Genomic DNA, 27,998 nt, shown 5'->3' with positions numbered 1-27,998 from the left:
TGTTTCCGGAAAATCCATATAGGGGGAAATCATTGAGACATTAGTTGAATTATTTTTTTTACGAGGATACTTTCATCTCAAAAACTGAATATGTTATAAACGTGTAAATTGGTATTTGGAATTTTTTTTTTCTAGGGGCTTTACGTCGCACCGACACAGATAGGTCTTGTGGCGATGATGGGATAGGAAAGGCCTAGGAGTTGGAAGGAAGCGGCCGTGGCCTTAATTAAGGTACAGCCCCAGCATTTGCCTGGTGTGAAAATGGGAAACCACGGAAAACCATCTTCAGGGCTGCCGATAGTGGGATTCGAACCTACTATCTCCCGGATGCAAGCTCACAGCCGCGCGCCTCTACGCGCACGGCCAACTCGCCCAGTGGTATTTGGAATCTCTTTTAAAAATAAAGAAATGTATTTCTTTAATAAAATCTACATAGGTGTATTGAGGTGGGAGTAAATCATCATTTGTATGGTATGTGTAAAGAAAAATAAGTTTTCCTGATCGGGGATAGTTGCAGGGCTACAACAGGGGAAATTCAAAATTTAAAAAAATATATATAAGCTCATTTTATCCTAAGATAAATAGTGCGAAAATAGATAATAATTTGATGCTGTTACCGTAGGGTACCCCTTGTTAAATATAAATGTGAAGATGATGTTACAAATGGTGAGCGAAATGGTTGACAATAGTTTAAAGATTAAAATATGGATAGTCGTAAAATTTATATACCCTCCTGAAAGTCCTTGTTTAAATATAGCAAATAGGTGTCCTGTGGAGGTTGAGGGCGTAATAGAAAACTAATAGATCCTAAACATATTGATTAACACATTAATGAATAAAATGTATCTGACAATTCCAAATGGTGCATTAATACATCAAGTGAGATCTACAGTAAATTGCTATGTTGAAACAAGAAGAGTAGTAGAGAAAATTTATCAGTGTTAAATATTTCGAACATCGGAAATAAATCAGAGAGGAGTTCAGATCCAATTCTTAAAATTTTTATAGCGTAGAGACGCTTCTGTGGTCCATTTTAAGTGAGGTTTATAATATTATGTGAAGAAATACAATTGTAGTCCTCCAGAAGTCCGAGAGAAGAAGGGTGCTTGATGGTAAGTGGCTTGTCAAATGGTAGTTGGAAGGAGTAACTTGCGTAGAATTGAAAGAGAAATAAGGATTGAAGTCTTTTTAGTAATGTTGAAATAGGTTGGCTTAAAGAAGAGTTGAAGAGAAAATGTTGTTTGTAATTTCATTTTAAATTCTTTTTACGTATTGAAAAGGTGGAACAAATAAACTTTCATATTTATTCGACTTTATTTAATATCCACACTACGGCTTACTTGTTTATTTTTCGAAATCCGATACTACATGAAAGTGTATAATTAATTTCATTCTGAAAATGATATTACCGTATTTCTCCAAATCCAAGCCGACCCCCACTTTTTCCTTTAAAAAATTTTGATCTGGCTTAGAAAGTGCTTTGTAAAATCATATGAATGCCTTTCTTATACAGTACGCATTTTTAGACTATTTGTAGACACCGAACATTGCTTTAGTTATGTCGTATTTTTTTTGAGGCGGTACAATTATTCTTTATTTCAGCAGGTTTAATAACCATTAACTTAAAATTGGCATCATAATATCGAAGAGAACCCGTTGAAAATGTGCCAGCAATACCTATTTCACGCGTCTCTGCAATACAACGATCCATCATGAAAACAGTCCTGCTTACTATAAAACTGTTACTTTCACTCAGCGTCAGATATAATTGGCTGCTGATCCATGCACGTCTCTCTTGCCAGGTTCAGCTAACTTTAGCGGCTAACGATGTATAGGCCTAATCACGGACTTTGAAGGTCACGAACAAGTTTATTAAACCGCGGTATGGCAATTCTGACTTTGCATTTTTTGTGCACATACCTCACAATTTCATCTTTGACTCTTTTAAAGCGTCGTTGTGTGCCACCAAATGAATTTTTTTGTACAGTACACATTTTAAGCTATCTTTGTCTTCTCGATAATGCCGAATATTGGCTTTAGTTAGGCCTATGCCGTACTTTCTTGCGGCTGCACAATTATTATTATTATTATTATTATTATTATTATTATTATTATTATTATACATTTCCGAGTGTTTAATAGCCATTAACTTAAAATTGGCATAACATCAACGAGAACCCGTTGAAAATTTGCTGGCAATACCTGTTCCACGTATCTGTACGTTACGATGATCCATCAAGAAAATATTCCTACTGTCTATAAAACTTCATTTTACTAAGCGTCAGGTACAGTAGACTCGTTATAACTGTGCTACTGAGTAGCCGTGGCCTTTCTAAAAATTTGAGGCTTGCATGTTTTGATGCTATTCTACAGAATTGAGAAACGTTTTTGTAGAGGATAATAGAATGTCATTCTCTCTTCACTATTTCCCGAGATCCAGTGATGTTACACATAGGCACTGTACAACCAGTCGCCACAGCTAGCGATGTATAATAAAGAGGCGGTCGTTTATTGGCAATGAGTTTTGTGCACGCGCGCGGGATGAGAAGAAAAGGCGTTGTTACTGCGGTAGTTGGCAGTGGTGTTCATTAGCGTCGGGCCGCGAATGCAAAACAACCCTTGATCTTTCACATGAGATTCTGAGAAAAAAACGTTGTGTTGGATTACTCTAAAGGCCTCTGTGGCAAACATTTCAGTTTTCTTCTTGAAATAGCATCACCTAATCTAACCGTGTATGTATCATGAAAACATATTTCAAAACGCACGTAGAGAAATGATAACCTCCTCGCTAAAAATTTACATGAGAATAGCCTTTCCGAAATTTAACTAGACGCAAGAAAATATAAACTATCCTCTGAAATCAGTGATGTACTTCTGCCATATCTTAAGCTGTATCACATTTTGTCTTAATTTTAGTATCTAACATTAAAATTAAGTGATCGTTTACTTCAGCCTTCATTTTTAACGAATTAACAACTGCTATCGGCCAAGTTATTTACGCATTTATTATGAAAACGTGTTATCCTCTTTCATTTTGAATAGAGAATAGCAGTCGACGAGTATTACTAATAGACTCCAACATCGCCTTCGAATGTTGTCAAGAGAGCTTGCAAATGCACATAGCGAGAAAACATACATTTGTGTAAATTAATAGTAGTATCTCATTCCACATTGTACAACTCAAATTAGACAGTGATAACATGAAAAATAGCATGTAATTTCATGGATGATGTAAATTAGTTAACTACTTACCTTGACACTGTATGCTGGGAAACTTAGGATTGACACATACAATAGCTCAAATGTACCAAGACATACATACCAACATTTATAATCAGTTGGACTTAATTTAAGTTTTAATCATTATATGTGATGTTTTTGTAAAATATATCTTTTATGCATGTCAACTGAAGATGACCCCCTAGGGGTCGAAACCGGTCTTGAACATATTTACTAGCTGAATGTAAATAAATTTTGTATTGATAAGGTGGCGACTTATATTTATATTGTTTTTGTAAAGTAATATCTATCAATACGGAAATGAAACTTATAAACAACAGTAGAAAAGCCAACCAGGCAAGAAAAATAGCACACAGATACCAAAATCTGAAAATTAAGATCACAAATATTGTCAAAAACATCACTTTCTTAAAACAATGTTTACAAAACAATCTAACTCCTAAATTTCTTAGGAAATATAATAATAAACATAGAAGCACCCATCAAACCCAAAATACACAAAACAAGACAAACCGAATATGGCTTAAGGAAGAAATTAAATTCATGTATAGAAAGAAACAACACCTCAACATACAAATGTATGAAGCACACCTTAAAGCCTCACATGAACTACCACACACATACTGGAACAACTTCCAACAAATAACTAACGAAAAGATAGAAAATATAGCCATACAGAAAGAGAACACCCTGAATAAGAAACTCAACGCACTTAAGACACCACTAAACCAAACCAATCATACACAGATTAGACAACACACTACCGTTCTTACTGAAAGCAACCAACATATATTCCATCCGCCACTCAAAAACCTAACACAGTATTCAATGAAAAAGAAACTACTATACTGAGCAAGGGACCGAAACATAACTGGAAAAACAATTCAATTTTTGAAAACATTACTACTATTATTACTGAAACGGAAGATGCTCTAAACAAAATACCTCAAGAAAAACAAAATGAAATTAAGATCTGAAATCAAAAAAACACTACCACAATATATCAATAAAATCACCCAAAAACCTCAAAATCAAGAAATCACAAACCAAATACAAATTAAGGTACTCAAAAATAAAATCCAGCAAAATAACTTACTAGTAACAAAGGCAGACAAAGGAAACACTACAGTCATTATGGATAAAGAGGAATATATAACAAAAACAAAAACCTGCTTTCAAGATGAAACTTTCCAAATTAAGATTAAAGATCCTACTAACAGTATCCAAAAGAACTTAAAAACTCTCCTAAAAAACATCAATTTTCTCTTGAACGAACAGGAAACTACAAAATTAATCACCATGAATCCAGGAATACCTACAGCTAAAGCTTACCCTAAAATCCATAAAGACAACATTCCCATGAGACCCATAATAAACTACAGGCCAAGCCCCATCTATAAATTATCCAAATACATACAAAAATTCCTCAAAAAACATTATGTCTTTCAAGCAAATAAAACCATAAAAAATCAATAGAATTTTGCAGTATTACCAAGAATATAAGAATAGAACATTTCTACAAGCTAGCAACATATGCTATAACAAACATGTATCCTAATATACCCACACAAAAAACTATTACTATCATAGAATCCAATCTTTATAACCATAGTAAGCTAAGCAAATTGGAAATAGATGAATTTATAAAACTATTACAATTTGCTATCAATAACAATTATTTCAAGTTCCATGACACTATCTATCAACAGAGAGGATTACCCATGGGATCACCAATATCAGGCATAATAGCTGATATATATATATATGGACTATTTAGAGCACCAAGAAATCAATAAAATAGGAAACATCATCTATTGGTGCAGGTTTGTCGATGATGCATTCATAATCATGGACAATAGATATACTAATGAAAACATAATCTTAGAACAACTGAATAAAATAGATCCCCATATAAAATTTACCATGGACACTGAAAACAACACCACCATAAACTACTTGGATATATCCATAACCAGACATAACAACCACCTAACATACAACATATATAGAAAACCTACCCATACATCAAATACAATAAAGATAGACTCCACCCACCCACATACTCACAAGAAAGCTACATACTACAGTATGATTCACAGAGCATATAACATTCCACTTTCAAAGGAAAATCTAAATAAAGAATTAAACACAATCCACGAAATAGCAAAACAAAAAGGATATAAAGAGACATAATAAACCGGATCATCAACAAAGTCAAAAACCAACCAAAAACCAAGCTAACCAGAATCACCAAAGATAAAAAAGAATATGCACTGTTTACTTACAACAATAACCATATACATCCCATAACCAATATCTTCAAAAAACAAGGTCTAAAAATAGCATACAAAACTACACGCAATAATACCAACATACTATACAATTCCAAATCAGTTAACAATATAAATAAATACAACCACTCAGGAGTCTATCGCCTCAAATGCAACGACTGCCCAGCCAGCTATGTAGGGCTTACTGGTAGGAGTTTTTTAATACGATATAATGAACATGTAAATGCCGTCAAACACAGACATTTCTCAGCTATGGGTCAGCACACTGACGATCAGAAACACAATTTCACGGACATTAATAGTGGCATGCAAATCCTCAATATGAATCCAAAAAGTCCCTTGCTCAGTATAATAGAAGAATTTTACATAAATTTAGACAAATACATCAATCCGAACTCCAACTTAAACGAAAACATAGACAGAAACAATATTCTTTTTCATGCAGTAATTCCTTTACTAAAAGATTACTACCTTAAAAGAATTAATAAACAAAAATCCATACGCTCAAATCAACCGCTCCAAGACCTCTTCCCCTCCAACCCCACTCCCGTTACTAACACTCCACCCATCCCCCCAAACCTCCCCTCTACCGTCGCCAACTATAATCTCAGAGCAACACGCATTAGATCTCAACAGGCAGCTACACAGAGTGCACGGTTCCAACACCTAACGTAAGTGAAACGACATACGATTTACTATTACACTTTCATACCGCACCACAACGAGCTAGAAAGAGGACTATAGAGTGGCTAACATGGCTGCTACAGTGCTCTGGGTGGTGCCAAGGCGAAATAGCGACTCCATAGTTTAAGCGCCATTCATATAATTTCTCCGCATACGGTGCGATACTTCTAATAGATTAGATCGAAGAAAATATGCTCTCTACGTGCGTGGCATGCAATTGCATAAATTGTAGAGAAAACACGAAGAATAAATAACATATTTTAGATAAGATACTTTTTTTACTAAAGTACACAGTTTTGGGCGATTAGCAGAATTACGTTGCCTGTGTAGCACAATCCAGCACGTGTACATTAGGCCTACTTTTATTTTCTTGTATTTGGTATTTGAAGGTGCTCAGATAGGTTACCTTTGTGTCAGTAGATTTACCGGCCCGTAAGGGATCTCCACCGGGGCAAATCTCCGGCACTTCAGTTTCTCCGAAAACCGTACTAAGTAGTCGGTAGGACGAAAAACCAATACCACTATTTATTATTACATTGTATCCTACAGAGCACATTTCCCCAGCATTTTGAAAATAAATATAAAGTGAACAACGATGTTACAAGACGCCTGCTGTCCAACGCCACACCTACAATATTTAGAATTTCCTAGTCACCTCATCCCCTTTGCCAATGATACGGAGTAATATGAGAACTTTCAGTCCTACATCACCACTACTACTGAGCGAGTTGGCTACGTGGTTCGCGGTATATAGCTCTTAGCTTGCATTCGGGATATAGTGAGTTCTAATCCCACTGCCGACAGCACTGATAGCTGGTTTTCCGTGGTTCCCATTTTCACATCAGGCAAATACGGGGGCTGCTGTGACTTAATGCCACTGACACTTCCTTCGCAGTCCTAGCCTTTTCCTATCCCATCGTAGCTATAATGCGTGTCTGAGTGGGTGCTACATAAGGCAAATAAAAAATCGGCGTTACCATAATCTTCTTCCAAAGATAATCGAAGTGAATTATTCAGGAAAGTTAACTTATGTGATTTAAGATCATTATCACAAGAAGAACTGTTCTCTTTTTTAGCAATTATTTCAAATTGTTTATCCTACAAATTCTTGTTCTTATTTTATTGTTATTTTTATTATTATTATTAAGGGATACTTTATTACACCATTGTTCACTTCAAACCTTGTACCCCACGGCTCTAGAATACTTATTTTTTGTAAATTATTATTAGTTTTACGCCCTACTAACTACTTTTTCGGATAAGCCGAGGTGCCAGAATGTTGTCCCGCAGGAGTTCTGAGGGATTTGAGCACCTAAATACTATCGTACTGAGCCAGGATCTAACCTGCCAAGTTGTTTAGTGTCCGGCTTCTTGGCTGAATGATCAGCATGCTGGCCTTTGGTTCAGAGGGCACCAGATTCGACCGGGTTGAGCATTTTAACCGGGTAGTCGACAGTTAATTCCTCTGGATCCGGGACTGGATAACCTTCTTCATCTACACACAACAGAACATTCTACAAACCACTACAGAAGCACGCAATAGTAAATACATCACTCCACCTAGGGTTGGCGTCGTCAGGAAGTGCATCCGGTCGTAAAATTAGGCTAAATCCATACAAAATGCCAATTCCAGGTAAATGGAAAGATATCAGGATTTATTATTATTATTATTATTATTATTATTATTATTATTAGTATTATTATTATTAAAGTTATATGAATTATTTCTCGATGTTGTTATATTGCTTTGCTCAAGGTTTTCTGTTCTATATTTTCATTCCCTGTAAGTGTGTCTAAATTTTTGGCAATGTCTTGTGATTTGTTTTGTAATTCGGACTAGTGGAAATGCGCTAATTTTCTTTCTTTATACAATATGTAAGTACGTAGCCTGTATCTTGTATTTTTTAATGTCCTTTTAAACAGACATTGCGCATCTTTGAGTGCTTCCCTAATAAAGAAAACTGTGAAACGGTATTTATTCCCGCAGCCTCTGTACTTGCTTCATCACAAGCCCACTCGATTTGGTCGCTTACAATATGGCGGACGTGGGTTTCAAGTAGATTCAAATATGGCGGTCCAATAGCCACTCTATAGTCCTCTTTCTAGCTCGTTGCCGCACCATTTTCACACTATTTCTACTTCCAGATACTTTGTTTTCACAACTTATACGCTTCTACAATAAAATCAACGTACACCCTACCAGGACACATAACATTCAACGTGTTCTTACAAATGTCACGAACTCAACATATTACGGCACACGAAATGAAGAACATGCTCCATCAATAATACTCGAGACTCTTAATAGCTCTAACAACAGTAGCTGCCCAAAATATCGCTCGACATTACAACCAAATATTACCTAAATTGCAAACAGATTATACAAATACTTATCTAACTGCAATTATGTATATAGTTATATATTTTTACGGACCCATTATATCGGAACATCATAACTAATCAAATACTGTTGTGAAAGACTTCATTAACCCCATTTTACCCTAAACAATGTATATATAGCACCACATATTAATAATGTTAATGCAATGTATTTTTAACAAGGTATATATAACCACTGTTTTAGTTATGTGTCCAATTTAACAAGATTATCCAATGCCTATGTTCAACAAAACAAATAGTTTTCAAAAAGTTCAACCCTATTCCAAGACATAAAATAACAATAATAGGCTTTATAAACTGATATTTTAGTATTTAAGATATATGCCAACAAGGTATTGCATACTAATATTTTAATCACAAGTGTCCAAACCAATAATTCTTTTTCATATGACTGATCATTAATTAATGTAATTTAAGAACCAATTTTTAATGTATATTACTGAACTCACTACTATTAATTTACACAAATGTATGTATATCTCATTCCACATTGTACAACTCAAATTAGACAGTGATAACATGAAAAATAGCATGTAATTTCATGAATGATGTAAATTAGTTAACTACTTACCTTGACACTGTATGCTGGGAAACTTAGGATTGACACATACAATAGCTCAAATGTACCAAGCCATACATACCAACATTTATGATCAGTTGGACTTAATTTAAGTTTTAATCATTATATGTGATGTTTTTGTAAAATATATCTTTTATGCATGTCAACTGAAGATGACCCCCTAGGGGTCGAAACCGGTCTTGAACATATTTACTAGCTGAATGTAAATAAATTTTGTATTGATAAGGTGGTGACTTATATTTATATTGTTTTTGTAAAGTAATATCTATCAATACGGAACTGAAACTTATAAACAACATAAGCCAAACTCTTCGAGAAATCGAATAACATTACATGTTACAAATTTCATATTTGGTCCGTATTGAAATGTACGTCAATTTAAGATATTACTAAAATTTATTAGGACCAACCTATTCAATACAATAGAATTTACAAAATTAGGACTTACATCCTATTAAATTAAAATTTGAAGGGACATGTTTCGCCCTTTAAAAGGGCATCAGCAGCCTTTTTACACTCATACTTAAAGATAAAAATCAGGATCCTGATTGTCATGGTAAAAAATATAAATGAGAATATAAGATTAGAGTGAAATTATTCAATGTGAGAAATTGTTATGAGTTCTTAAATAATAATTTACAATTAAAACTTCATTTAAAATGTTTGTGAAGAAAAAATATTTGAAGTTGGTATGATATTACACTAGTGATTTAAAAAAATGATTTTATAAATTAGACAAACTAGGCCTTAACCACATAATAACAAGAAGGTCTATGGCTAAAGCTGCCGTATCAAAGTTCGAGTGAAATTTGGCTGGAAGCAACTTGATTTACTTTTTGAAGAGAAGGTTAATGGAACTTAGTAGCCGCTTGAGATGACATTGAAATTTTCTTGTTGAAAAGTCATGATGTTTAACTGTAGTATGGCGCTATGTAGATTATAAAGTTGAATCCAACTAATCCATTAGTCTCGTTATTTACGTAGTGGGTTCGCGGAGTTATAAAGAGTTCATAATTGAATGTTGCCGTATAGATCTTTGTTAACTAGTATACTGATAGTTAAATGGGAACATTCTTACTTGTTGTTGGCTGTAGTTTTGAATATAGACTAACTATTGAAGAATATATGGTGAAGAATCTGTAATGAAAAGAGAATGAAAGATATGAAGTTTAGAAGAAAAATCGGTTAATTAGGCGAAATGATGTATATTCAATTACTTACATTCTCGATTTTTGCAGTATGAACTGGTTGTCTGTATGGTCTTAGAACGAGTATGATTTGAATGTCGTGTATTGTATCTGTGTGGAACTGAGGGAGCGGGGTGTAATGGAGGGAAGGAAATGGGCGGGGCGTTGAGCTTGTACGCTATTGGCTGTTGAAGATGTGGAATTAAGGAAGAGGGGTGTGATGGAGAAGAGGAGGTGGACGGAGGGTTGAGCTTACGAGCTATTGGCTGTGGAAGATTAGCAGGGGCGGGGATGGAGGGAGTTACCTTTAAGGGGAAGTTGGGATCTTTATTGGAAGTTAGTTTAAAATTTTTAAGGATTTTATTTAAATTTGGATTTAAAGATTGTAATAAATTGGGTAAAGTCTCGTATAAGGGATTTCTTATTTCGACGGGATCATTAAGATTTAGGTCTTTGTTGTAATGTTGATCTAGATATATGTAAATGTTTTCTAATTCGTTCGTGCAATATTGTGTGACAGTTGTCAAGGCATTCTCGCTCTTCATAGCGGATGTGCTGCGGGTCAGTATATCTCCAAAAATATTATCACATAGGAGATTTTGCCCCAGCAACGACGATATATACATCATTCCATTTAGCTTCACTTTTCACTTTTAAAAACTTACAAGTTCAACTCTCTATATAAACTTGCATGTTAAACTAAAGTACTTTTAAACGAGGGGGAAGTGCCAATTATGGAACAGCCATTTTGACTATCAGTAACTTTGATAAAAAGGAACCCAAGTGGAGAAGAGCACTCTGTGTATTATTGTGAAGCTATGTTTTTGCCGCACTGGTGAAGTCGTTTATTATTGCAAGTTTCTTTCTTGTTAATATTTAGTAATACAATATTATTAAGTTGGTAGTCAAGTCTTTCTGCTGGTGTTCGTGATTTAGTTAAATGTTGCTGAAAACTTGTGTAGTGGAATGCTTCATAGGCTTTTAAAAACTTTAAATTCCAAATTTATATTGTGCAGTTATCAACCACTTACAACTGATATTTACTATAAATGACCGTTTGGGAGGCCGTGCATATGTGTGTTTTAACTACAAAACTCCAACTTTCATTCATGATATCTTACAATACGTTGCCATGCAGGTTAGACAGTGGCATGAAAATTAGGCCTACAATTATTGTGCTGTAATCACTGCTTATAATACACAAACTCTATTTTAATTCACTATTTGTCCAATCGATAATATTTTTACCAGCGTTGGACGAAAACACACTAATCAGGCCCACAACTAGTATCATCGCTGCTTGCACTTAACACAATCTCATATTGAATCCAGGTTTGTTCAATCTTATTATCACAAAAAATATTTTACAATACTCGAGAATCCTTTGGGTAAAGGGGAACATTCGATAATTACTCATACCGGTACCAGTTATTAGAAAGGTTTAGTGGAAGGAGAGCTTCGAATACAACTCCAGAAAGACGTATCATAAGTGAATGAATGGAGGGAGACGAACTCGAAGAATGCGTTGTTAATATTCTTTCCCACCTTGAATCCAATATGCCTTACCAATGGGTTAGAATTGAGAAACTGCTGAACCAATTGTGGAAAAAGGGGAATGTAAGCATTTTGACAGGAAGGGAATCCTTTACGAGCCAAACATCCAAACATCCTACCATCCTAAAGCACATTGAGGACTCGTGCGGCGCATGTCACGTGGACGATATCGCATTGCAATTGGGAAGGCAAGTTTTAAGATGACCCCTGTAACATTGTTCCTTGAATCCCACTGAAAGTCTGTGGAATCAAGTAAAGGGCTATGTGCTGCATAACAACAAAACTTTTACCCTCATGAAAGGAAGATAACTGTTGCTCGAAGGGATCAAACTAGTGACCCCTCAACATTGAGAAATGTGAGATACGTCATCACAACGGAAAAAAAAAGAATGTTGGGCATAGTCCAGGTAGTAGGGGATGCCACTGAATGGATCGTAATGAAAGAGAATATCAAGGGTTAATAAAGATCATTAAATATTACAAAATTCAAAACTCTAAACATTAGTACTGAAACCCTGACTATTTCAACCTTTGACAACTTAGAAGAAATCAACATCACTCACAACACTGCTGTCACCGACAAAAATCTCTACAGACTAAACGGCACATTGCTTTTCTCCAAAACGAGACCCAGCTTCCAGACATTGGCTGTTTTTAAGAGGCTTACAACACTTTCAGGAGGGTAACAACCAGGACCAGCCGAAGTCGAATGAAGTAGGACAAGAGGTAAAAAACAACCTTATGGTCACAACCATGCCTCCTTCAACTGGGACGGAGCAGATCCTTCCATAATCACCTCATGTGGCAATGGTAACATTCCCAGCATTTAGGCCCACACCCTGAGCTCTAGTTCAGACCAATTGTATGCTGCACTGGGTGTACAGAATCTCTGTACATTCTGGGTGACCCAAACATTCATGCAAGACCAGACACCTACTCCTGGCTATCATTCATATGCCTTCACGAAGCATATAAAATTAAAATGGACAGCTTTGCTGTTACAGTACTACAGTTCAAGTGTCTCTAATATATACACTACTTGCAGTGTAAGGACCTTCACACCACTGATATTAGTTACCTGGTCTTCAGTAGATGAAAAAACCTCACGACGGCCATCCTAACACACAGTTATTGTGGCCCAGACCATGATATGGAGCACTCATGAGGCCAGGACAGTGACACTCACACCAAAAAAATACTTAGGTCAAGAAGAGTGGCTCTCCTCATATTGACATTTCCAGTGAATTTAACCCAAAACATATGCAGCAGTTCATCAGCAGCCTTGAACACACACTTCCAGTTCCTGACGAAGTAGACAGGAACACAAGACACAAGAAGTCCCAACTTAGCAATACCAACTACAAATTGGACATCTCAAGTGTATGGGAAGAAGATAAAAAATACGGCCTGGCAGAGAAGATGGAACCTATGAGCGAGGCCAAACAAACGGGCTGGCTTGCATACAAATGAAACCCTCTTACTTGCACAAGAAATGCATTCAAAATTGCAAGAAAAGAAGGTCCAACAGACAGCCTGTCGTTGTGCCTATAACTACTAACGAGCTTAACTTGTGCAAAAGTGCGTAGGATGATGTAGAATCTGGGGATACTAGCTTGGTATACAGGGCGCAGAAAAACTTTGTTTAGAAAATTAAAGGAGTGTTAGAGGGTAGAAATACAAGTATTGTGAACATAGGAGCCATAGATCGGCAGTGATCAGTCTCCGCTGTCTACCTCCCAGGCACTCGAGCGTTAACGAACCATACCGTTTTCGCGAAGGCGCTGTCCGCACGGCCTACCTTTTGTCTTCCTCATGCCCTTCCATCTGCCAATCACCATTTCTGTATGTCCACCAGGAATTTTCCAAAGAATACGCGAATCATCGTTGCATCAATGAGAATGTTGCCGCCAAGCTGGATGAAGACATTTTGAGCATCTGCTCTAAGGTACTGTACGTTTGTCAGTTTCCTCTGTGTGCAGCTAAAATGACAACCAAAATCAAATAGCATGTCACATTTACGCTCAAGCACCTGGGAGGTTGGCAGCAGATCTGAAATCTTCACGCGCACGTAGTGCCAAATCTAATCACCACAGACCTAGGGTTCCTATGTTCACAATGCTTGGATTTTTACCATCTAACACTCCTTTATTATTATTATTATTATTATTTACATTTTATGGCCTTCATTGGACCACTCTAGCCAACTTTATACAAAGAATTTTCCAGTTTCCTGTCAGCCCAGTACTTCTTCATTCTCTCTGATCTTATCCTTCTTTCTTCATCGGAAATCACCCTTCCTATTGTCTGTTTGTTGATTCTGATTTGCAGTCTGGTTTGTTTGTCTGCAGGTTTCTTGATTTTGTCGGTTTTGTTTCTTAGGTCTTCCATTGTAATTTGTAGTTCATCCATATCTTCCTTGATTTCTGTAATCCACTTAATGTTGCACTTACTATTCCATAATTTTTCTATTATTCTCCTGATGATCCTGTTCTCTGGTGTCCTGATTAGATGTCCAAAAAATGAAATGCATTTCTTCCTGATTGCGCTCATTACTGGTTCTATTTCCTTGTAGACTGTTTCATTAGAAGCTACTCTCCAGTGTCCATCTTTTTGGTATGATTTGTTGATGCACATTCTAATGATTCTTCTCTCTATCTTGAGTATTTTGTCTATTTGTGCAGTGTTAGTTGTTTTGAAGATGGTTTCTCTTGTGTATGTTATTACTGGTTGAGTGACTGTTTTTTAATGTTTTAATTTTGTTACTATTGACAGGCCCTTTTTGCTGTAGGTATTCTTGGTGACATATTGTGCTCTGGTTAGTTTATTTATTCTGTTATGCCATGCTGGCTTTTCATTGAGGTTATATATTATGATTTCTCCCAGATATTTAAATTTATCTACAATTCTGATTTCTTGGTTTCCTATGGCAATTTTGTTTATGAGTGGTGGGTCAGTAAACATGATTACTGTATTTTCAAAAGATATTCCAAGACCAATTTTCTGTGTTATTTCCTGTAGTGATATAACTTGTTGTCTGGTTTCCTGAATATTGTTGAACAAGAGAGCAAGGTCATCAGCAAAACCTAGGCAATTTAAACTTGTGTTGTCTTTGGGTCTTCCAATTCGGATGTTCTTTGGGTTACTCTTGTACCATTCCCTCATCATATATTCCAAGGCACAGTTGAACAGCAGTGGTGACAAGCAATCTCCTTGTCTTAAGCCTGTTTTTATGATGAATGGCTCAGAGAATTCCCCTCTGAACTTGACTTTTGATTTAGTGTTGGTTAACCCTTCGGCACTCAGCCTATATTCAGGGGTGTGCTCCAAGATACTCAAACTAATTTCTGTGATTTTCCAAACCAAATTACAAAAAAATCAACACGTAAACAGCACACATTAAAATAAAATAAATCACACTAATACAGGAAACCATGAGCATTTCAGAAATGAATATACGTAGGACGTATTGTTATTGGTAAAGCCAAAATAAATTTAAAAAAATAAATTATGGTTTTCAATGACAGAAAAATCAGCCATTATTGCGTCTTCCTTCTTTACTCTTAGGCGTGAAAGAAAGAACATTTAATTCTGAATAATATGATATTAATATGATGTGTGTGCTGCAATTAACTCATGAAGCATGCCAGAAAGTTATTCACTGTACATGTAACGGTCATCGATCTCATGTCCTCACGGTCCGATGCACGGTAAGCAGCTGCGACTGTGTCATTTCCCACATAATGGGGATCCCTTTCGCCAAAATAAGGTCATTATTACTGTCTAAATCATCTGAAAATTCAAGGATATTGGCCTCATTCGGCCTTGAATATGGCCTAGACATTACGACAAAAAGATGACGCAAGCACGTGCAACAACGGAGTTATGAAAAGGAGTAAAATTATTGTTTGCCAAGTACAGCGAACACATGATATACCAAAGAAACGAAATAAACTCTAAACTAAACTCACAGCAAGATGAAATTGCTGTATTCATAAGGTAACCAAAACGGATCCACGCAATAACAACTTCAAATAACCACAACATAAACATTCACGGTCAACAGATTTCATTTGTCGAAAATAAATATTTTTGCAAGGCTGGTGGATATACCTGTAGAGTAAAACACAAATTCAACACTTTAAGGTACCGTCACGATCAACTGTTACAATTTAACAGCCACGCAAATGACCAAAATCCCTAAATAGGACAGAGCCGATGTATCGGCATCGTGAGCGTTCTCGCCATAACTTCGCACCATGAGTGCAAAAGGGTTAAGGTGAGTTCAATCAATTTGATTAATTTTGGATGGAGCCCGAAATTTCTTAAAATTTTCAACATTGAAGGTCTATGGATACAGTCGTAAGCTTTTTTAAAGTCCACGAAGGTTATTGCAAGAGGTTTGTTTTGCTTCTTGTAATATGCTATGGCTAATTTTAAAGTGATGATTTGTTCTGCACAGCTTCTCCAAGGTCTGAAGCCTCCTTGGTATTCACCTAATTCTTCCTCTAGTTGCTCTCTAATCCTCCAGTATAGGATTCTGGAGAAAATCTTGTATGTGCAGTCTAAGAGAGAGATACCTCTGTAATTATCTGGATTGCTTTTATCTCCTTTTTTGTGGAGTGGGTGGATTATGGCTGTGGTCCAATGTTCGGGGAACTTTTCTGTTATCCAGATTTTTGTTAGGGCCATGTGTAAGGATGTTCGAACTGTATCACTTGCATATTTCCACATTTCTGCGAAAACTTCGTCTTCTCCGCAAGCCTTATAATTTTTCAACTCTTTGAGCGCTGTTTCCACCCCTTGGATTGTTGGGGGCTTTATGAGTTCAGGCAGGGTTTTGATGGGTGTGTCTGTATTAATTGCTGAAAGTTCCTGGGGTTCTTCACAAATGCTTTTGCCATGATTTCGGCATTTTCCTTGTCATTATGTGTCGTTTTTCCATCCTCACTTTTCAGCATTAATGTGGGAGGGGGGCAAATTTTTGTACTTGTCTTCCAAACATTTTGTAAAAGTCTCTGGAATTGGTTTTGTGGTAGTTTTCTTCTATTGAGTTGATAGATCTTTCTGTGATTGTCTCTTGGTTTGCGTGATAATTTGTGTGAACTTTTTCCTGATATTTTTGAGGTTGGTTGCACTTTCTTCTGTTTTGTGTGTTTGAAATTTTAACCACGCCTGATGTCTTTCTTCATGAATTTTGTCACATTCTGAGTTCCACCAGGCATGTCTTTTACGTGTGTTCAATGGGGCTAAATTTTCAGCTTGTTGCCTGGGAATTGGCACCAGTTCTTCTAAGTTATCTGTCAGTTTTATGTTTTGTGTGACTTCCCTATATTTTATCATTTCTAATTAATTGGTGTGGATCAAAGTTCCTGTTTTGTTTATTGAAAATATACAAAACAAAATTTTTCTGCATGCTGTATAAGGACATCAAAAAGGTCATTGGTCTCACAACTAACAAACCTGCTACTCTAAAGCAGGATATCATACAATAATACAAAATGAACAAGGAATTAAAATAATTTTTCATCCGCAAGATAAAATTCACAAATAAAATGGTAAATGTTCATATATCATTTTCTACGCTGAAGTAAAATACAATTTGTTCATTCCGTTTTAAAACTTGAGTAATAATAAAAAGACTCAGCTCTGAATCACAAAATATATAAAACATTTATGATACAGCAGACTGTGATTTGATCTTGAGAATAATTGTACTAAGTGTAAATAGCAACTTATACACACTTGAACTAATACATCCAGTGAGATAGGGGATTAAAATACAAAACTTACCCTTCCTGATTTTACTGCAGAAATATTACACCAAGGATTGTTCCCAGTGAAATCTGGAAGATATGCCTCACCAGGGACAAATTGTGCGATCGGACTACTTCTCTCTGATGAGGCATCAGCTTTGGACGGATAGCTCTGTTTTCTCCTATTAACATCTTGCTTCACTGTCATAGAATTAGTCCCGTTTCCACGCACTCTTTCCTCCATAGTTTTCATCACCATTGATAATGCAGAAGGAATTTCTTCTGTTGTAGGTAAGTTTGTCCTATTACCTAACACAATTGAATGAGGTCCAACAGGTTCAGAAAGAGATGGAATTCCAGGAGCAGCCCCCTCAATGGCAGAATAAAGCTTGCTGCGAGATTTTAACGAATGTTGAAGGGATAATGCAACAGGACTTCTGTGATTATTGGCTGCTGCATCAGCAGGAGTAATACCAAGTTTCCTACAAGATATTAACCTCCTGAGAAGATTGCTCGCTTCACCACCACAGACACCACTTCCATTACTTCCAACCTCAGAAGATTCTACGCGCTTCAAGCTGCAGTTAAAAAGAAAAATATCAAATTAGTGCACACTAACCACACAGACTGCACTCTAATTATCCACAGTGAAATGTTACAATTACTAATGATTAAATAAAAAGGCTAACCTGTATAACATTACTTATACTCCTTTAGAGACTGTTTATCAAATTACCGTATTTACACGAAAAATCCCAGCATACTTTTTTAAAAAATTTGAGGCACGAAATTGGGGTGCGGGTTTTATTTGCGTCAAAGTTGCCAACACGCTCCTGGTTCACCTAGTTTTCGATGCCGAGTGTACAATTATGCTTTGTGCAACCGTAGATGGAAGAAAAATGTCCCCATATGTCATATTTAAACAGAAAACAATCCAGACTTTTAATTCTAAACTGACTTTACATATTTTAAAATAGTACTGAATTTTACAGAGTAATTTAAATTAAAAATTTATCCGCGACACGACAGAACAAGTTTTCCGGGACATGCAGGGGTAGCTTTCCGCACTTTCATTCACTTCGGTGTGTCTATAGTGTGTTTCATAGTTGAAAATTGAGTGAAACTGTAATTCTTTTAAATTCAGTGCTTTAAGGAACGCCACAATATCACGTAGCAGGCAGTACGCGGAAAAGCAGAATCCGCGAAAACTGGTGAGGGTTGGCATTTCTGAATTACAAGATGGTTATTAATTCGAAATCACGTAATTGGAAGTCCGATTTCTGTATTACAAAGACTTCGAATTAACAAATTTTTACTGTATCGCAAAACTAACATCAGATTTCACCGGTGTGTCTATTTCAAGTGTTTACATTGCACGAAAAGAATTATCCATCAACGGACGTATTACTGTCCAGTAAAAAGAGACCACGTGTGAGAAGTAGTTTAGACGTGGAGTGTGACAAACTTGTAAGTAATTTAGGAGAGGATTCTAGTGATGCAAAAGACAATGAGTCCTCCCATCTACGGCGAATCGAGCTTATTGCAAGTTCAGATTAATGAAATAGCCGTCACGTAAGTAGGCCTACTTGCTCATTTTCATGGAGAATATATTTCATAGCAGTGATAATGTATTTTTATCATCTCAGGCAAAGCAGCTATATCCGTGAATTTACATGTTCATATTTGCATAAATACCATGTTGACCTTGCAGGGTGATAAGAAATGTTTGTTTATACCTACATTACTCTTTTGAAGGAAAGAATTTTAGTTCACCTTATTTTTTTTCAAAATGAGCCTTCCTGAAATGAGGGTGCGGGCATTATTTGACTACGGGGATTATTCGCGTAAATACGGTATACCTATTTTTTCCAAGAATATATATACAGAGAATTTAAACTATTTCACATAAATCTATATACTGTACACATGTCCAAGTATCTTTCCACCTTATTATTAGTTCAAAAAGCTGTCCTGACTAAGCACCTAAAACTGATAAATACAGAAAGATACAAAACATTAAAGTCAGGAGATTGGGAAGAAGAATATATACAACATATATGTATCTTTATCTGTCCACCCCTTAATCCCATTTCCTGATTCGGAGTCTGAGATGAGTGATATTTTATGGCATGTTTTTAAGACTGGATGTCTTTCCTGATGCCAATCTCAGTTGAGGAGTTAAGATGAAATGCATGATAGTGAATGAAATTGAATAAGGAGGTGAAAGGAATTGGCTGTGCCCATGAATAGGAACTGTCCCAACATTTGCCTGGAAATGAAAATGGGAAACCACAGGAAACCATTTTCAGAACAGCTGATAGTGGAATCGAAATCCGCTCACCTTCTGAATGCAGAGCTTGGCTCCATAGCCATAGCAGCCACTCCACTCAGTGCTCAAAAAAACTATCTGGAAAAATTATGATTGATGTGAAGAGAGCCACTCTATGACAATAACAGTGAGTCCTTGTTCCTGCTTTCTGTTGCTCCTACTATAACCGTATAGGGAATGGGACAAAGGATTCAAGATGTGTTCCAGTTTTCTTAATCCTTTCGGCCCTGATTTATTATTTTTCACACAAAAAAATTAAAATTGGTATTGTACATCCAAAAGCTTTTATTTAATCAGGGAAATACAAAAAATTAATTTCCAGGCATAGTTTTTCAATTAGAGGATGTACTATACATAAGGTTTCAAACATAGTATACATTCACATACGTAAGCAAAATTTCCCTTTTATCTTTCGTTCTTTTTCTCACAGTTTACACAGAAGAAACTCTTTGTTGTCAATTTAATTACCTTGCAAACTAGTTTTATTAATCAGGTAACTAACGATTGTGGAAAGCCTTGAAACAGTTGCTATTTTTTGTTAAACGAAAGTGAACATCACAATTTTCACACTTTATTTTTGAGCGTTGAGTACACATTTCTTTCTTGCACCTTTCTTGATTGTCGGCTATTGTTGGCCAGTGACTCACATTATCATATCTAATATCGTCCACTCGTCTTACCTCCGCCTTCAGTTTCTTCTTGTAAGAAACAGTGACAGGGGACTCACTGCTCGGTCTTCCCCTCCTGGGATTCAATGCGGGAACACCAGCTTTAGCTAAAGCTTCGAGATATCAAAGGAAAATTCTAGCAGATCCTTCTGTTCCCTTTTGGAGACAAATTCCACCTCTGCATCTCGCTTATATTCTAGTCAACTGTTAGTGATTGCAAGATTTATGAAGTGGAATATAACTCTCAGAGTCCATTTGCGTGACCGAATGAAGATTCTGTAAAGTTGAACCAAGAAGTCAGTTTTATCCACACAACCCATTGAGGAGTTGTAGCATCTTATCACTTGAGGCCGGATCACTTATTTATACACCTTCTCAGTTTTGCTCCATCGTTGAACACTGTCTGGCTGTCCCTTTCCCACTAAACTTGATGCCATAATCACTGTCTTGTCATTCCACTGAGTAATGACTATTTTGTCATCGTACTTACAGTTTCATGTATGATACCACGTTCACTATTTTTGGAGCAACTAGACTTTTTTTGTTCGATTTTTCGAATTGTTCCGGAGTAAAGGATACCTTTCCCAGAAGATGTCTGATAATTTGGATGGAAGTAAAGTAATTATTGGCATACACTTTACAGTTTTCATTAGGTGGTATTCGTTCACACAACTGCTCCAGTAATACCAAAATCTTCAGTCAGTTCTGGTTTAAGAGGTGTTACTTTGTTGGGAGTGACAGTGACAATTCTGACGGCAAATTTTCACAACCAAGTAAACAATTATATAGATGTCGATTCCCATAGGGAATCTGAAATATTTGTCCCGAATGAGTAAATTTATAATGTCCGATAATGGACCATTTATATTGGTATTATAAATTTACTCATTCGGGACAAATATATCAGATTCCCTATGGGAATCAACCTCTGTATCATCTGATGGCCAAGCAGGCATCAAAGTCTCTCATAGTGCATTGGCACTGCCGGTGGCTTCAAGTAGCCTACACAGTGGCCTCCACGGTATGCACTAGCCATGCGTCTTGGTAGGTGTGCTAGGTACCAACTGACGAGCCCAACCTAGCACACGGGGGCGAAACGCTGGCAACCAGGAATGAGTTAGCTGGAAAATGTATAATGTCCAATAACGGACCATTTATATTGGTATTCTAAACAAAGCACGTACCTGTTCCTGAGAAGTGGAAAGTAAAGGAATTAAAAAACCCAGAAGATAATACGTGGCGTGGAACACCATTCCGATATGATGGGGAAGATGAACGTACACCGTATGAATACTTTAGACGGTATATCCCAGAAGATCTATATGAAACCATAGTTTTCACACCAACAACAACCATATTAGAAACACGGGCAGCAGCAACTTTTCCACTGACCCTACAGAGATTCGCAAGCTAATTGCAATGGACATTGTGATAGGTGTTCTGAATTTCCCCAGGCTGAGATTGTTTTGGAACCCATTGACATGTATTCCTTTGATTGCCAATCTGATGTCGCGCAACCGTTTTGAAAAATTACGGAACAATTTACATTTAGCAACTGACAAACCATACAGTAGTAATGACAGACTATGGAAGGTTAGACCGATCGTTGACAGTGTTATGGGTTAGTTTGTAAATAAGCATAGCTTAGACCACTGCAGTCTCAATCCTATATATTGCCTACTCTATGCTATGCGGTTAACATGCTTATCACCGTGAGCTCTTGGCGTCACATACCTCCGCTAGGGGCGCCAGCTAACGCACCCAACTTATCTCCGTACCCACGTTGTTGTGTTCCAGTGCGTTTGCATCGATCATTTGTGTGTGTGTGTCACAGGTTATAAAATGAATTGTTGCGTTCCTCTCAGTATAGCATAGCAAGAAATCCAAATTCTTCAGGTGTGAAGATTCCTGAAATCCCCGTAAGTAAAGAACTTGGTGAAAATCAAGGCAAGAATCAACCAAGGGTTGTCAATGGATTCCATCTGATTATTCTTGTCTTTGTAGCCTGAATTTTAGAGATGGAGATAAAAGATTAAACCAAAAGAAAAATATATTGCAGCCAGAGAGCGTGCCTAGTCAGTCTTCGAATTATCCCCATTACCTTCAAACCAGAAAAATATTTCCAGGAAAGACCAGACAGTGACAATATATTTCTCCGGAAGAAATCTATGATGAAACAAGCTCTTCAACCGCAGGAAATACATTGGACGACGAGTACGAAATTCAAGTGAACAACGATGTCTCAATCCGTCTCAATATTCCAACGAGTAACAATGACAGCAGTGAATCAGACAGAGGGTCCGATCGAGAATTCTGAGATTGCGATAACAGCTGATGACTAACCATAATGAAGTTACAAGACTACAGAGGAAATTCGAAGACAAACCAGAAATTGATCCTCGGAATAAAGTAAAGGAAGAAGCTAAATATATTGAACAAAAAAACGTTATTTTAAATCAAATCCATAATTTTTGCAAGACAAAATCTGCATGGTCAGAACAAATCACACGGTACTATGTGGCATGGGAAATACTATCCTAAACGGTAACAAACATGGCAGGACTCCTGGTTTAGTGTCAGTTCCGTCACAAAGTACTCTAGACAGGTAGCCTAAATGGAAAATGTTGATAGTGTTTGTCAGGATTTTACAATTAGTGAAGGAAAGACTTAGAGCTGAATATAAAACTATCAAACCAACAGAGAGGAGTGTAACAGTAATTGCTGATTAAATGGCTAATTAGGTACGGCTCCTCTATGACCGAACCAGTAACAAGTTCATTTGCGTGGTCAATGTTGAAGGTGTATACGGCATAGATATAGGAAAATCTCCTGCTCTCGTGAATAAACTCGAGTGTTTTGTTCTAAATGGACTTTCCCAGAAGTTCTCTATTTCTGCTTCCTACTTACTCGTTAAAGGCTTAGAAGTCTCCGATCTATCCCTTTTAGTTCATAAATAATTAATGCCGTTGCCTGACAATCATAGAACTAATGTTTAAATATTTTGGAGAGGGAAAAGTGAGAACCTGTGGGACTCATCCACATTATCCTAGTCGTAAATTTCTTTTTAGTTTTCACTATTAGCATTTGATAAATGTGAGGTCCCAGTTCTTAGAATGTGAAATGATAGCAATGGCATCATCACCTCCAAATACAGTAGAAGTCCGCTATAGTGAGTGCGGCATATAACGAGAACTCCGTTATAGCGACGACCTTTTTCTGTCCCTACAAAATTCCTATATTAACCTGTGTATCGTCCTTCGGTCACAGCGAGAACCCTATCACTGGCGCATCCGTTATTACGAGAGATTAAGCGCGCGCGATTTTTTCCGTTACCGATATTTATGCACCCCAGCGATGATATTGCAAGCGATCGATTACCCTTGGCATCGTTTCCGCGCTATGTGCACTAGCGATTTCTCTCGTCGACATTCAAAGGCGATGTTGGAGTCGATTAGTAATATCCGTCGACAGATGTTCCATAAAGAAAATTCGAAATGAAAGAGAACATATTTTCGGAATAAATGCGTAAATAACGTGTCCGATAATGGTTGTTAACTCGTTAAAAATTAAGGCTGACTAAACGACCGCTTAATTTTGAGGCTAAATACTGCAATTAAGTAAGAATGGGATACACCTCGAGATATGGCAGAGTGCTTAATTGATTTCATAGGTTAGTTTGTATTTTGTCGCGTCTGGTTAAATTACAGAAAGGCTATTATGAAAATTTATAGCGAGAAAGGTATAATTTCTCTACCGGCGCTTGAAGTGTGTTTTCATCATACGTATAGTATGAATAAGAATGAATATGAATAGTTTGAATAAGAAAACTGAAACGTTTGCAACAAAATGCGATCGATCATCTTCGGTACGGTATAGTTTTCTCACTTTGTGCATTTGCGAGTTCTCTCATTGACATTCAAAGGCGATGTTGGAGTTGATTAGTAATACCCATCGACTGCTATTCTCTAAAGAAAATTCGAAATGAAAAAGGATAACACGTTTTCGTAATAAATGCGTAAATAACGTGGCCGATAGCAGTTGTTAACTCGTAAAAATAAAGACTGAATAAACGATATCTTAATTTTAATGTTATAGGCCTATACGGAAATTACGTAAGAATGTCATACACCTCAAGATATGGCAGAGTGCATCACTGATTTCAGAGATACCGGTATTTCATATCTTCTCGCGTCTAGTTACGGCTATTTACATGTAAATTTTTCGCGAGGAGGTTATTTCTCTACATGCATTTCAAATATGTCTTCATGATAGGCTACATATACGGTTAAGTTATGTGACGCTGTTTGAAGAAGAAAGCTGAGGCGTTTGCCACAGAAATCTCTGGAGTGATACCGTATTTCTCCGAATCCAAGACTTTTTTATCTCAGAATCTCATGCGAAAACTCAAGCGTTGGTGCATTCGCGGCCTAACAGTACGTTAATGGATATCACTGGCAACTACCGCAGTAACCACGCTGCTTCTTTTCACACACGCACAGAACTCATTGACGACCGCTTCTTTACTACACATCGCTACCGGTTGTACAGTGTGTGTTTCTCAAATCTGCAGAATGGCATCAAAACATGCGACCCTTCGAATTCTTTAGAAAAGCCATGGCTACTCAGTGGCAGTCATAACGCGTCTATTGTACTTGACGCTTAGTAAAATTAAGGTTTATAGACAGCAGGAATATTTTCGTGATGGATAGTCGTATTGTAAAGATACGTGGAAATTGCCGGCAAATCTTCAACGGGTTCTAGTTGATATTATGATGCCAATTTTAAGTTAATGTTTATTAAACACTCGGAAATATAGAATAATTGTGCAGCCTCAAGAAAATACGGCATAAGCCTAACTAAAGCCAATTTTTGGCGATAGCGTGAAGACAAAGAGCTAAAAAAAATGCGTACTGTACAAAAAACGCATTCAGTGGTCCACAACAACGATGCTTTAAGGAAGTAGACGATGAAATTGTGAGGCATGTGCACGAAAAACGCAAGGGCAGTTGGCCATACCGTGGCGCAATAAACTCGTTCGTTGACATTCAACGTTCGCGATTAGGCCTATACATCGCTAGCCGTTGAATTTGGCCGCACCCGACAAGTGAGACCTGCGTGTAGCGGTAGCCGGTTATATCTGACGCTGCGTAAAAGTAACAGTTTTATAGACAGCAAGAATAATTTCCTGATGGATCGTTGTATTGTAGAGACGCATGGAATAGGTATTGCCGGAAAATTTTCAACGAGTTCTCTTTGGTATTATGATGCCAATGTTAAGTTAATGGTCCTTTAACCTGCGGAAATACAGAATAATTGTTCAGCCGCAAAAAAGAATGAAATACGACGTGCATCTAAAAATAGTCTAAAAATGCGTAGGCCTGTACGATTTTACTAACTTCCTTTTGAGCCTGATTTAAATTTTTTGAAGGAAAAAGTGGGGTTCATCTTGGATTCGGAGAAATACAGAACTACATTTTTTTCAGAATGAAATTAAACATACACTTTCACGTAGTATCGGATTACGCAAAATAACAGACGAGCCGTAGTGTGGATATCATCTGCGGAAACGCAAGTTTTGAACAAACTGATTGCCATTTCATACCGATTTTAAAGTGTATGAAGGGTTTTCCGACTTTTATACAAAAACTGGATATAACGATAATCCGTTATAGCGAGTAAATTTTTCGCTGTTATGAATTCTCGCTATAACAGACTTCTACTGTATATGAAAGAAGTTTATCGCCTCCAGAGAGGCTTGACATCCAAGCCCGTTTGGTATTACGAATAAACAGAGGAATTTGGAAAAGATAAATATTCTGCTGTAAAAATATTTCCCCAGCAGTTACTGCTGCTATTCGCTTCATGAAAGAAAACCATGCACATTTATAAACTTTTAGACTTTTCATTCGCGGAAACAACGGTGCGCTTCATGGAATCAATTTACGAATTTTTCACATTTCACGATGTCATTGACAGAACGTAGCACATTCGGCAAAGCAATCCAGATTGTGTGCATTTCTATTCACCAGCAGATAAAATATTACAATGGTTGAATGATGATTTCATCGAGTACGTTAAAATAATTCAGTTGCAATCAAAACCCGGAAAACAGAAGTGTGCGACTAATGAGACGGCAGATGTTGTCTCGCTAACTGCGAAATCTATAGTGGAATGTGTGTCTTATCTGTTACAAGATCGGTTATTTTATGTTCTCACTAATGATTTTCTGGAGACTCAATAGAAGCTATGTTTAGTGCAGTGGGGTTGGGTGGTGGATGTAATGACATGACGGACGCACTGCATTATGTGCTCTAAAACGTATCCTGAAATCTGGTCATGAACAAAGGGTCAGCGAAATTGTGATAGAACATTTTTTGCATACACTGCTGGTAAATAACAGTAAGAAAAGGACTGAAAAGGTGCTTCGTTACTCGTGTCGAGAAAATTCTGCAATGTTTATGTCAATCATTTTGCTCACCATTTGTAACGTCATCTTCACATTTATATATAATTTAATTACAATCAGATACCTGATTATTTACCTTCCAGTTTGAGATATAGGCTGATGATGCTCTTAACTAAAGAGCGAAACATGTCCCTACAGTTTTAAATTTTTTAAAATTCTTTTTATGGATTGAAAAGTTGGAACAAATAAACTTTCATATTTATTTGACCTAATATATCTACCGTAACTGGTAAAATTTTATATATTTTACGTTTCTATATCTTAAGCCAAGCTCAAATGTGAAATGTTAGTTTCTGTATGTACATTATCATCTCAATTAGCAACATGTTAACGATTATTTTTCATTTAATATCGGTGTTACGGACGAACTCTCGTTTAACAAACATGTGCTCTGGGTGCCGTAAGTGCTGCCATCTGCAATGTCGCTGCAAACACAATTCTCGCGGCACAGAGCAGGCAGTATATAGAGATTGAGACGGCGGTGGCTTAGACATACCATTGGGCTATATCCAAGCTCAGAATTTTTTGTTAAGGAGACCGCTGGAGTGAGCTACAATTAGGGATATTTGCATGTCATTATAATTTCTTGGGTTATTAATGAATATTATCTGTTTCATAATTAAGACAGGGAAGAAATAGATACAGTAATGGAGAGTGCTTGCGAGATTGGGAAAGGTTTCCTAACATGATGTTTGCTGGTCGTCCTTGTCTGTTTATTGCCATCACTACTGTTTTGGGTTAACATATCTTGAGACTGAATTAACCTTCCATTCATTGAGTCAACTGTACTTGTTCCACAGTTTCTACCCAGATATCATATCATCAGCGAAAACCACTGCACTTAGT

The 27,998-nt window shown here is 36.8% G+C and overlaps 1 protein-coding gene across 1 annotated transcript in view; it reads right to left on the bottom strand.

The window, feature by feature from the left end:
• Window positions 1-27,998, bottom strand: part of LOC136875472 (uncharacterized) — a 90,909-nt gene that overhangs the window by 36,056 nt on the left and 26,855 nt on the right. Inside the window, exon 5 of the mRNA XM_067149015.2 lies at window positions 17,727-18,267. Within this exon, the coding sequence (XP_067005116.2) occupies window positions 17,727-18,267 (541 nt within the window). The remainder of the gene's footprint in view (window positions 1-17,726; window positions 18,268-27,998) is intronic.

Source organism: Anabrus simplex, chromosome 6 (genome assembly GCF_040414725.1).
Source record: "Anabrus simplex isolate iqAnaSimp1 chromosome 6, ASM4041472v1, whole genome shotgun sequence".
NCBI classification, from domain to species: domain Eukaryota; kingdom Metazoa; phylum Arthropoda; class Insecta; order Orthoptera; family Tettigoniidae; genus Anabrus; species Anabrus simplex.
The sequence above is the reverse complement of the archived record's forward strand: the minus strand, read 5'-3'. Positions and strand labels throughout refer to the sequence as shown.